General features: G+C 42.1%; 1 protein-coding gene across 1 annotated transcript in view; it reads left to right on the top strand.

The window, feature by feature from the left end:
• The window catches only part of LOC135196895 (sulfite oxidase-like), a gene marked incomplete in the record, with an annotated part of 66,373 nt that extends 53,702 nt beyond the window's left edge, over window positions 1-12,671 (top strand). Inside the window, 1 exon segment of the mRNA XM_064223685.1 lies at window positions 9,338-12,671. Coding sequence (XP_064079755.1) covers window positions 9,338-9,639 — 302 coding nt within the window.
• Between the last annotated feature and the right edge of the window lie 653 nt (window positions 12,672-13,324).

Raw genomic sequence — 13,324 nt, 5'->3', positions numbered from 1 at the left:
GTTGTGTCATGTTCAGGTACTACATTTTTCAGAACTAGATTTGTTTTGTTGAAGTTCCCTGTCTTCTTTAAGGGGGCCGGCCGGAACCCCTATATATGGTGGTATAGGGCGAAAAATGCAGTCATGAAAAAATTCATGGAGCTTCATATGGCAATTGAGAATACGTATACGAAAATATTTTGTCAAATTCCTCTTACTTTCGTAGTTACAGGGTAATTAGTAAAACATAACTCAATAAGCCTAAAAACATTCATCCGTACAAGAAAATGCAATATTTCTTCTGTTATCGTAAATTTTGATAATTATTGGCAAAGAAATTGTGAGAAATGGCATCTGTAGAGATTCCGTGGCTCGCAGAAGCAAGTATCTGGTTCAACCATGAATCAGTCGGACCACAGACTTCAAGTAGATTACACGTTCGAGTTTCACCTCGTGACATTCGCTTGCTTTTACGTATGTTTATGTATGTTTCGGCAAGAAGTTCATCATGCCAATGGGGAAAAGACAAGGAAAACATCTCGCTAACATACAGACAAAGAAAAATCGCTCAAGTATTATTACAGAATAATCATAATAATTACGAGTAGGTAGTTAGTGAAGAGAGAGGGGAGGGTTGCCTAGTAACGCCCCTTCTTGCCTGACAGCACACGTACACTGTGCCCAAGGCTACGATCTTTGAGCCAAAGAAAGGATCTTCATTTATGATAAAAATAAAACCTAGTTTTGGTTTTTTAATACCCAAAAGGAATATGAAATATAATAATCATGATTTATTAAATGTCTTTGTAAAAAAGAGAGTACACCTTCGAGTTTCACCTCTGACATTCTCTTGCATTTACGTTTGTTTATCTTTGTTTCGGCAAGAATGTCATCATGCCGAAGAGGAAAATACAAGAAAACATCTCGCTAACATACAGAAGAAAATTCGCAGTAATAAGCCGAGTTAGTGAAGGGGAGAGAGGGGGTTACGTAGGAAGGAGTGCCCCATTTTGCCTCAAGCAGTGCCCCAGGCTACAATATATGAGCAAAGGGATCATCATTTATGATTAAATTATGATAAATAAAATAGTTTTGGTTTATAATACACAAAAAAGAAATATACATTCATAATAATCATTTTTGTTCATGAAACTTACCTGTCAGATATATATATAGCTGTATTTTTCCGAATCCGACAGAAATTTAAACACTTACGACACAGCAGTGGGAGTCAGGTGGTTAGTACCCATTCCCGCCGCTGGGAGGCGGGTATCAGGAATCATTCCCATTTTCTATTCATAATTTTTCTGTCGCCGGTGCTGGAAACACCTGTTTGCAGCACCTCCGTCCAGATTTTGGAAAACTTACTAGCTACTTGAGTATCCCTTTTGGTTTTTCTTTGGTATCTGAATTGGATCGGTGGCTTGGCACACGTTGACTTTGGTTTGAATTGATTTTGGTATTGAATTTTCTTTGATCAAGATGTCAGGGTCTAGTTCTACTAGCGCTAGATTTTGTTCGATGGCTGAATGTAGAGGTAGGCTACTGAAAGCTTCAGTAGACCACTTCTGTTTGTAAAGTGTGCAGGGGGAATGAATGTACGTTTGAAAGTCGTTGTAAGGAGTGTGAAAGTCTAACAGAGTCGGAATGGAAGGCGTATGAATCCTATCTTAAGAAACTTGAACGAGATAGGTTAAGGAGGTCTTCCTCCAGGAGTGTTCAGGTAGGCAGATTTGAATTATTCTCCTGCTAACCCTCCTTCTGTAGATTATGCTCCTACCCCTGTAGTGTTGCCTCCGGCCCCTGAGACAGTGTCGGTAGAAGGTAATACGCTATCGCTAATTCTTGAGTCGATTCGTAACAACTTAGAATCAAAAGTGTTAGCTCTGGAGAGCAAAAGTGAAGAAAAGTGCAGTGAAAGTGCCCCTTGTGTGTGGAGGGTGCGTCAGATCGGCCTCATTTCGCCTCTAGACTAGACCTCTGCTTGACTCCCAGATTACGGGGAGAGAGCATGTCGAAAGTCGAAGGAGGGTTACGAGGAACCCCCACCGATCTGGCGTGCCTTCGGCAGCTTCTGACGAACATACCCAGACTGCCAAGGAGCGTGCGCGTGCACGTCTCCTCAAGGAGTGCTTTTCTTCTTCTGAAGCTTCCTCCCCGCGCAAGGGGTGGAGCTCGCATACCGCATCACGTCCGCCCTGAAAAGACGGCTCGCGTTCGGGACGCTTCACGTCCAAGTTGTTCTCCGGAACTTTGCTCGTCGCCTGATAGTGAGTTTGCTGCTTTTCCTCCGCAGAAGAAGCGTAAGGATTCGTCGGAGGCGGAGTCTTCCCTAGATGTTTCTTTCGAGCGCCGAAGTCGCTCTAAAGTGCGTGAAGCGGCGGTTCCTGGGAGTAGCAAGAAGGCGTCCCCTCGCCGCTCTTCTGCTCACAGGATCAGCCCCTCCCCAGAAAAGGAGGCTTCACCTACAAGCAAGATTCTTCAGTCTCTTCAGCAGCAACTTCGAGATGTTTTTCCTTCGAGAAAGACTGCTCCACGTCGCCGTAAGGATGACAACCTTCCTGTGAAGAGGTCAGGCGTTCTCCCTCTCCCTCTCCTCGCTCGTCTCTCTCTCCGTTTGAGTCTCCCTCTAGAGTTAGTCCTGCTCCCCAGCAACTTTCTAGAGGAGGCGAGAAATTCGTTTCTCGCTCTCGTGAAGCGGTTGTTTCCGCTGATACGAAACTTTTGGGGATAAGAAGCGAGTTTCCTTAGATGCAGAACGCGCTTCTGCGAAAGTCAGACGCTCGTTAGTGGAACGCCGAGGTGACTCGGTGCAAGTTTCGCGAGCGCCAGTGGACGCTCAGCGAGTGTTTAGTGGCACGCTCGGCGCGCACCAGTGGAAACGCTCGGCGAGCACCAGTGGTACGATCGGCGCGCATCAGTGGACGCTCGGCGAGCATCAGTGGACGCTCGGCGCGCACCTGTGGACACCCAGCGCGCACAAGTGGACGCCAGGTGTACAAACTGTGGAGTTTGAGCGCGCTTCTGTCGGCGGAGCCAGTAGATTGGCTTCGGACGCAAAACGCGCGGCATACGGACGTCAGTTTTCCACTTCCGCAAGCACAAGCGGAGGAGGCGGGAACTCTTCCTGTTCGCCGTTGGCCCCCCCCTTTCTCTTTTGAGAAAGCTCGGGACTCTTCTTTACTTCCTCCGACTTCTCCAGTGTCTGAAGAGGAAGTCAGTGACGCTTTCGTCGAAGTGGACGAAGAAACAGCAGTTGGCTCCAGTTCGACGGACTACAAGGTTTTGACTCGTTTACTTCAGTCAGCACCTTTGCAGACACCTTCCAACCTGAAGCTCCACGTACTCCTCCCTCTCAGTTGTCCGTCTTCCAAAGCTGCTAAGATCTCGGGCTTTGTGAGGATGAAGAAGTCGCTTTCTACGAAGCAAGCTTTTAGGAAGGTCCATGATTGGATGGAAAAAAAGAGGAAAGCTTCGGGCAAGACTTCTTTCGCTTTACCACCTTCAAGACTTGGTGGCAAAGCGGGTATGTGGTATGAGACGGGAGAAAACGTCGGGGTTAAGCTTCCAGCCTCAGCTCAAGGAGACTTTGGTAGCATTGTAGACGCCACCAGAAGATCTTTTTTGTCTTCCTCGAAAGTCGCTTGGACACATAGCGAGTTAGACTTTCACCTTAAAGGCCTCTTCAGGACACTAGAGGTTTTTAATTTTCTTGGACTGGTGCCTGGGGGTATTGGATGCCAGGTCCAGGAGTTCTGATTCCATCACTCTGGGGAGCTGTCCAGTGTATTGTCTTGCATGGACAAGGCCGTCAGGGATGGTTCTGAGGAATTGGCTGCTCATTTCAGCACGGGACTGCTTAAGAAAAGAGCACTTTTTTGCAATTTCACTGCAAAGTCAGTCTCACCAGCGCAAAAAGCGGAGCTTCTTTTCGCGCCTTTCTCAGAACATCTCTTCCCCCAGTCGTTGGTTAAGGACATAGCGGCCAGTCTCCAGGAGAAAGCAACTCAAGACCTTCTGGCTCAGTCTTCTAGGAAGCCTGCTACTGCTTCGGCTTCTGGGTCCTCTGCTTCGAAGAAGTCGAAGCCCACCCTTTCGACCCGCTTCTTCCTCGAAGCCAGCCCCTCGAGGAAGAGGCTCTTTCAGAGGCAAGACTCCCGCTCCTTCAGAGCAAGAAGTGAGAGGGAAGTCCTTAGACACCGGTAGGAGCCAGACTTCTACATTTCGCGGAAGCCTGGGAAGAGAGAGGTGCCGACGCTTGGTCTCTGGACATCGTCAAGAAGGGGTACAGAATTCCTTTTCTGTCGTTACCCCCGCTGTCTTCGACACCGAAAGATTTGTCTCCGTCGTATCAGGGAGAAAAACAGAAAGTGCTTCACGATCTATTAGATCAAATGATCGAGAAGCAGGCAGTGGAACAAGTCTTCGACCGGAGTTCTCCGGGGTTCTACAACCGTCTGTTCCTAGTGCCGAAGCAGTCAGGGGGGTGGCGCCCTGTTCTGGATGTCAGCAGTCTGAATCGCTTCGTGACCAAGCAGAAGTTCAAGATGGAGACACCTCAATCCGTGCTTGCAGCTTTAAGACCGGGGGATTGGATGGTCTCGTTAGACCTTCAGGACGCATACTTTCACGTACCCCATCCATCCCGTTCAAGGAAATACCTGCGGTTTGTCCTGAAAGGGAAGATTTTCCAATTCAGGGCACTCTGCTTCGGTCTCAGCACGGCGCCGATGGTGTTCACGTTCTGATGAAGAACGTTGCGAGGTGGCTCCATCTTGCGGATATAAGATCTCTCTCTACCTAGACGACTGGCTTATTCGAGCCTCATCGCCAGACAGGTGTCTGAAGGACCTGCACACGACTCTGTCGTTAGCGAAGTCCCTGGGACTTCTGGTGAATCTCGAGAAGTCGCATCTGACTCCTTCTCAATCCTTAGTCTATCTGGGGATTCAGATGGACTCAGTGGCTTTTCGGGCTTTCCGTCCCAGGGGCGACAACTCCAATGCCTGGACAAAAGTGTCGGCCTTTCTGGGGAAGGAAACATGCTCGGTGAGGGAATGGATGAGTCTGCTGGGGACCATTTCCTCACTGGAGAAGTTTGTTTCGCTGGGAAGGTTGCACCTCCGACCACTTCAGTTCTTCCTCTCAAGCAATTGGTCTCGCAAACAAGATCTAGAAGAGGTCTTGTGTTTGACGGAGGAAGTAAAAAGCACCTCAATTGGTGGTTGGATCCAAAGAAGCTTGCGGAAGGTCTTTCGCTCAAGCTTCGGAACCCCGACCTAGTGTTGTTCTCCGACGCGTCCTCCACCGGTGGGGAGCAACACTGGGAGGGAGAGAAGTGTCAGGCACCTGGAGACGGGGAACAGGTGTCCTGGCACATCAATCTAAAAGAACTCTCAGCGGTTTTACCTCGCTCTGAGGTTCTTCGAGGAGGAAGTCTCCAGCAAAGTGGTGCAGATAAACTCGGACAACACCACAGCCTTGGCATACCTCAGGAAACAGGGGGGAACGCACTCTCATTCTCTGTTCGTCATCGCGAGGAATATCCTGATGTGGGCGAAGGCGCAAAACGTCACGATCCTGACAAGGTTTTGTGTCAGGCGTGAAAACGTGCGAGCGGACCTTCTCAGTCGGCAAGGCAGCTTCTGCCGACGGAATGGACCCTTCATCAGGAAGTATGCCAGGCGCTTTGGAAGCTGTGGGGACGTCCTCACGTGGACGTTTTCGCAACTTCCCGAACAAAGAGACTTCCGCTGTATTGCTCCCCAGTTCTGGACCCGGGAGCAGTGGCAGTAGACGCCCTACTGTGGAATTGGTCGGGACTAGACGTGTACGCTTTTCCCCATTCAAAATACTCGGGGAAAGTAATGAGGAAGTTCGCTGCATCAGAAGGAGCGAGAATGACCCTCATCGCCCCCTTCTGGCCAGCGGCCGACTGGTTCACGGAGGTGATGTCCTTCCTAATAGACTTTCCGAGGACGCTGCCCCTAAGGAAAGATCTACTCAGACAGCCCCACTTCGAGAGGTACCACAAAAACCTCCCCGCTCTGAGTCTGACTGCGTTCAGACTATCAAGAAGTTGGCCAGAGCGAGGGGTTTTTCAAGACCTGTGGCAACGGCGATTGCCAACGCAAGGAGGCCCTCCTCAGTCGCAGTTTACCAATCAAAGTGGGCTGTCTTTAGAAGTTGGTGCAGAAGGAAGGGCATTTCCTCCACCTCAACCTCTGTGAGCCAGATAGCAGATTCCTTCTTCACCTTAGGAAAGAAGCGAAACTAGCCGTTCCCACGATTAAAGGCTACAGAAGCGTGCTTTCTGTGGTCTTCAGACATAGAGGACTCGACTTAGCGAATGATAAAGACATTCATGATCTCATTAGATCATTTGAGACCGTGAAAGTTCTCCAGCCTAAAGGTACCCATCGTGGAACTTAGACGTGTACTGAAGTTCCTCATGTCGAGTCAATTTGAACCGCTCCATTTAGCCTCGCTTAGGAATCTTACTAAAGAAGACTATTTTCCTAACCGCTCTGGCGACGGCGAAGAGGGTTAGCGAAATTTCAAGTCATAAGCAAGCATATTGGGTTCAAGGAACATAGTGCTGTTTGTTCCTTAAGTCCTACGTTCTTGGCAAAGAACGAGAACCCTTCCAACCTTGGCCGAGAACGTTCGAGATCAAGGGGTTGTCGGAGCTAGTGGGACCTGAAGCTGAGAGAGTCCTGTGTCCTGTCAGGCTCTCAAGTTTTACTTGCAGAGAACCAAGAGCATGCAGAGGTTCTTCGGAGAACTTGTGGTGCTCTGTGAAAAAACCAGATCTTCCGATGTCGAAAATGCACTGGCGTTCTTCTTAAGAAGTACGGTTAAGGAAGCCCATGAAAAGTGTGGTGAAAGTGACATGGAACTTCTGAGAGTGAAAGCCCACGAGTTGAGGGCTATTGCTACTTCGGTGGCGTTTCACAAAAATATGGCAATCAAAGACATTTTGAGCGCCACTTATTGGGCGAAGCAATTCGGTGTTCGCTTCACACTACCTGCGGGAGGTGAAAGCAACATACGAAAATTGTTACTGCTAGGACCATACGTCGCTGCAGACACTGTTTTGGGGGCAGGAGGTAGCGCTCATCCTATCCTTTAATGGTTTAGGTGAGTTTTTAACTTGTGTTATGGTTGTGGGGTTGACCGCCTGCGGCGGATCTCCCTTCCATTAGCTTAGTCTATGTGGGATACTTTTGGTAGGCTACGCCATGGTGGTTTGGTTTTTACTTCGTTGCCCTCATTTGTATGGTCTATGGTCTAGTCACGTCGTGGTCTCGCCCCTGTTGGACAGATCATCTGGAGTGCACCAGCTATATAGGTCTCTACCTCGCTGGCAACTCTAGTAGCACAAGCAGACTTACGCGGCAGTAACCACGAAGTCAGCTATGCTAACAGGTTAAGGAATCAAGATATCAATTATCTGCATATATATGTTTCCTAAAATCTTCTATTCTGTCTACTCCCACCACCAAAGGTGGGATTCAGCTATATATATATCTGACAGGTAAGTTTCATGAACAAAATGATATTGTAATGATACAATTAAGTTTGTTCATACTTACCTGCCAGATAATATAATCAAGTACCCACCCACCTCCCCTCAGGAGACAGTGGAAATAAAAATATGAATAGAAAATGGGAATGATTCCTGATACCCGCCTCCCAGCGGCGGAATGGGTACTAACCACCTGACTCCCACTGCGTGTGTCGTAATGTTTGAAATTTCTGTCGGATTCGGAAAAATACAGCTATATATATATCTGCCAGTAAGTATGACAAACTTAATTGTATCATTACAATATCATATTTATTAACATTGTCTTTATAGAAATATGAAGGAAAACTTTGAACGCCCGTATCTCAAAACTATACTTATTGACCTTCAAAATCTATCTCCTCATATTAGTTTTAAAGCTATAACATTGGAATTTTGGTATATACTCGGAAAGACATTATAGAAAAAAAAAAAAACAACAATCAAATGAGCCCTTTTTTTCAAATAGTTTTTTGTTTCGTCTTTTTTATTTTTTTTTTTTATAAATTTTTTCTCGTGATTTATAGGGTTTTTATTTTTTTACCATATTTGAAAAATTCATATCTAGCAAAAAAATTACTTTAGAAAAAAACTCTCCATTTGATGGAGGTCTACATCAGTATATATGGTAGTAATCCCAGGTCTTAATATTAAATATCAAGGGAGGAGATAGAATTTGAAAAATGGTTATTTTCGGGATAAATTGCCCTGGCATCACAAAACCGAAGGTCAGAGGCGAAAATCATATGCAGTTTGGAGATGTCCCAAGTTACCTTATTACGTGGTATGAATGTCAAATTCCTGTCGTTAAAAAACGGCATTAGCCGGCTGGCCCCCTTAATGCTCTTTATGTCCTGGACTTAGGGGATCACAAGCGTCTTATTTATATTGTAAGATGATGAGGATGTTATGAGATTTTTCATTTTGGAGAGTCTTCCTGTTAACCATGAGGTCTTAGAGATTAGCACATGATTCTACATACAAAAGTAGTGCCACGTACTCGTGTACAAGGACAGTGATATAACCTCACACTTTACCGTGTAGACTTACCTAGTTTATGGTACTGTTTGTAGATGGAGAGCTACCAAATCTCACGGAAAGCTGCTTGAGTCACTCTTTATAAAATTATTTGAAAAATAAGCGAGGTAGAGGCCGTGGTTAATTTAAATAGTGTGTCAAAATGTGAATGAAGTCTCCAAGCAGATGAAAGGACAGTGTATGGGCTGGTTGCCTTCCACTGTAGCTGTTTGGTTCCTAAGACATATGAACATACTTACTTTTAGTGACTTTCATATTCTGTCTCTGTACTTGTATTGAGTATACTATTGCATTATGTTACTAATTACAGTGGTCCCCCCGTATTCGGGGGGGATGCGTACCAGACCCCCCCGTGAATAGTTAGAACCTGCAAATAGTTGGAATCCCCATAAAAATGCTGAAAAAAGCCTATTTTGTTAGTTAAAACTCAAGAAATCCCACTAAAAATTTTTATACTTGTTTTTTTAATAGTTTTATCACAAAAAGTGCATTTTATGATGAAATTGATAAAAAAGACAGGAATTTCTGGATATTTCTTATAGAAAAATACTACGAATATGCGAATTTTCAGCAAATAATGTAGGGAAACGTTCTCGAGAAAAATCCGCAAATTTGTGAGTCCGCAACTCTGGAGAACGCGAATATGGGCGGTCCACTGTATATACTTTGTTTATAGTGGAATTTCCTTTTTCCCCAATAGCTCAAATTTGTGTCTGGTATGAGGATTTTTACCATATATATATTTTTTTTCAGGCTATGCTTGGAGTGGTGGTGGAAGGAAAATTATACGTGTTGACGTTTCAACTGATGGAGGTAAGAGTTGGCAAGAATCCGATACTTTAGTATCAGATACTGCACGCCATCCCCGTGCCTGGGGCTGGAGTCTCTGGGAGGCAGAGGTTCCTGTTAGTGAAGGCATATCTGAAACTCGGCTATGCGTAAAAGCTGTGGATTCACAATACAACACCCAGCCTGAAAACTTTGAAAACATTTGGAATCTGCGAGGTGTAATTAATAATGCTTATCACAGAGTAAATGTTAAACTTACCCGGTAGACTGAATGTTCATTTTGTTAGATAAATCACCATTGTACTTAAGTGCAATTTAGGAGAAAATCTGTTGAAGTTATGAAAGGGTGCTTAAGATGTCAAAGTAGGCTACAGATGTGGGTTGTTGGAGATATTGAAAATTGTTTGAAATTCTTTGTTGTAACTTTTGAAACATCATTGTTTTAATGTTAATGGAGCCTTTGCCACATTCTGCTGTTAATGAAAAATAGAAGAGATTGTTGGTGCTAGGAAGTCAAAGTTTGATAAAATTCTTGAAAATCAATACTCAGTGTGTATAAGGTTTAGGGGGCTTGCAGATTTTTTTATGTAATTCAGATGATTGGGATTTTTTTTAGTGAAATTTATTATTTTTTTTATGCTTGATGATAAAAAGGTCAATAATGTATGTATATATTTTCAGTGCCTCATACTACCCAAACTCTAAGTAAAATTCAAGAGATGCAATGTGCATTATTGGAGTTGAAATTAAAGCATGTTTGTTAGTCTCTTTGAAATATTTTTTTGCAGTAAATGCTACCTCAATTAAGAGACCTATTAAAAGTCACATTTCCATATATTTAATTTTCCATTTCCTATATTGTAATTATAGGACGTTAATTGTGAAAATTTTATCTTACAGTACATTGAAGGAGAATTTTTCCCAGTTTTAGATACTATTACCATGATATATGACTACGTATTGCATTTAGATTCAGATAAGATAGTCTTGTAAGTACATCCTTACTCTATGATTTTTCCACTTTAGCTTAATGTTGGATTCCAGGCAGCATATTAATTATTCTTATGATCATGTAAGGAACTGTCCAATGTGTTAGAATGAGTGAATGGACCACATACAGCTTAATATATAAACATAGACCCCAACTGGTAACAAGGGATATTTCTTTGTACAGTATTCAGACAAGTCTGAGTGAGCATCTATTATTTTACTTTTGCAATACTACTTGTTTAATTTTTTTTTTTTAGTACATATAGTGTTCCCCCCATATTTGTGGGAATGCGTACCAGACCCCCCCCCCCCCCCCCCCACCCCCCCCCCCCCCCCCCAAAAGAGCTAGAATCCTCAAATAGTGGAAACCCCTATAAAAATGCTTAAAACTGTATTTTGTTAGTTAAAACTCAAGAAAAATCCACTAAAAAAGTTTATACCTGATTTTTTTTAACAGTTTTATCACAAAAAGTTCATTTTATGATGAAATTGCTAAAAAAAACAGGAATTTGTGGATATTTCTCATAGAAAAATAGCCTGAATAGGCGAGCTTCCCACGAATATTGGAGGTACATGTTCCAGAGAGAAATCTGGGAATATGTGAGTCCGTAAATCCGGGGGTGGTGGTGGGGGGGGGGGGGGGGGGGCGCCTCACGGTACATTAGTACATTTCTGTACAAGAGTGTATAAGATATAGAGTACTAGCAGCAGCTAGTTCCTTTTTCCGTTGTGTTGTATTTTTCACAGAAGGGAATAGTGAAATATTAATACTGTGTAACTGGTTTTGGGTTGTGAATCAATTACTTGTACAGTATAATTAGATATTTTCTTAATAATTTGCAGTACTTATTACTTCCTTTTTCTCCACTGATGTCAAGTACATCTAGAAGCCATGGTACACCATAATACAAGTAAGTGAGATGGATAAATAATACTTTCCATGGATTTCACTGCTTCATAAGTTCTATATACAAGAATCTTAGTCCTGAAAGTTAATAATTTTTGTTGGTTTTCCACTTAATCTGTTTACATTTTTGCTCATTTTTTAAGGTTTTTATAGGAATAAAAAGTTTTTGTAGTACTTATTAGTTTTGGTTTTTACTGTAATGTACAGTGGTGGAGACACGCCAGACATTCTGCAAGAGAAGTGTTACTATATTACTAGAGGAACTTCCAAAGTAATTTTAATGTGTTTAGGAATGTGCTGCTCTTTCTCTCTCTCTCTCTTTCCCCTATGGACGCATTTCATCTAAGCTCCCGAATGTGACAAAATCAACAGAAGTTATTAAATTTGGATTTATCTTGTTTCAGACAGGATAGTATTTTGTTGCTTCATTACCACACATGAATTAATGAGATAATTCAGAAAAAATTAAAATGGTTTAGACATATGCTATCAGGGTATATATAGCAACCAAAAGCTGTGGTGTAAAAGGTTCGAACATGTTTTTAAGTATAATCAAAGGTATGATTTTGCACGACTTTATAATATGACCATATCAACTGATATTATATTCTGGTGTAACTCTAGATGATGCTTTGCAAAGACTGCAACAGTATTTTACATTTATTTTAAGAATTTAGCTACTATTTTATGTAATCAGTTCAGATTTTATTTATTAAAACTGGGAGCATAGATTATTCTTTTCCTAAGCACACGACTAACCCATGAGCAAGGCCAAAATTGTAAACCTGTCTAGGTAATCATTTTTGGATACAGGATGCAGTACATATCTGTATTTGGCTTAGATATTGCTCGCACTTTCACTTGTATTTCTAATTAGAAATATTCAGAACTGAATAATTAAGACATTTTAATACCAGTATTTTATGCTCTCTCTTTTTTCTTACATTATCCCAAACTTGCAGAGGATTCTCACAAATATGTACTTAAAATGCAGAAGCAAAACTTATTATGGTGCTGGTAGTGAAATGCTTTAATACATAAGGTTTTCCTGTTAATCAAATTTGTGACCATTTCTTTGTTAATAGTAGTCTAAAGGGTAACAAGATTTTAAAATTATTTTTTACAGTATCTATTTAAAAGTAGTACAGTACTTACAGCATTGCTGTAGTATACATTTAAAAAGTAGTATAGTACTTACAGCATTGCTGTATACTATTTAAAAGTAGTACAGTACTTACAGCATTGCTGTATACTGACAGCTCTCTCTCTCCCTTTATGTCTCTCATACAATACTGCAAGTACTTCATGAAATTGGAAACTAGACTGAAAAGTATCTGAAGTTGTTATAAAAGATTTATATTTCTGTTGACTTTTGAATTGTTTAATATATATTGTAATTAAGTAGTGTTTGAATACCCTTTGGAATATGTATGTGCATTTAATTTCACAGACAAGACATACTGTACTGTCTATCTTCTATGAAAGGTTTTGTCTGCATTTTTTTAAAATGTGACTTTAGTGAGTGAGTACATAAAACATATCAATGATGCTGTTACCCTTCCCCGAGGTGGAAGTGAAGAATGGTAAATTTACTTCTAACCTGTCAAGTTATGTAGTTGCTATTATAAAATTCCTAGTCTTTATTCTTTTTGCTAATTTTTTCTTTTGTTTTTCTTTGAGCCAGAGATTCAGAATACATTAATAAGTAAAATTGAATCAAAAGAAGGAATTATAGGGTCATAATTGTAAATTACTGTTTTTACCTAACTTTATTAATTTTGTTTTACACAGCTCTTATAGTTAGTCACCAGTCAGACTTGTTGATTGATTAAGCGCCCTAAACCCATACCACCTAATCCAAGTATTTTATATGGGTAGATTTCGTTAGTTACCACCTCATCCATTTTTATTACCTTGCTGCAACGGATATGTAACTTTTTTGTTTTCTGTCTAACTTCATCATTCATTGGTTATTTAACCAATTGTGATTACATAAAACTTATTAGGTGACTAAGATTTATCATATTTTTTGGCTTTTTTCAAATTTTTCTTGC

This window comes from Macrobrachium nipponense, chromosome 18 (assembly GCF_015104395.2).
Source record: "Macrobrachium nipponense isolate FS-2020 chromosome 18, ASM1510439v2, whole genome shotgun sequence".
Taxonomy (NCBI): Eukaryota; Metazoa; Arthropoda; class Malacostraca; order Decapoda; family Palaemonidae; genus Macrobrachium; species Macrobrachium nipponense.
The sequence above is the reverse complement of the archived record's forward strand: the minus strand, read 5'-3'. Positions and strand labels throughout refer to the sequence as shown.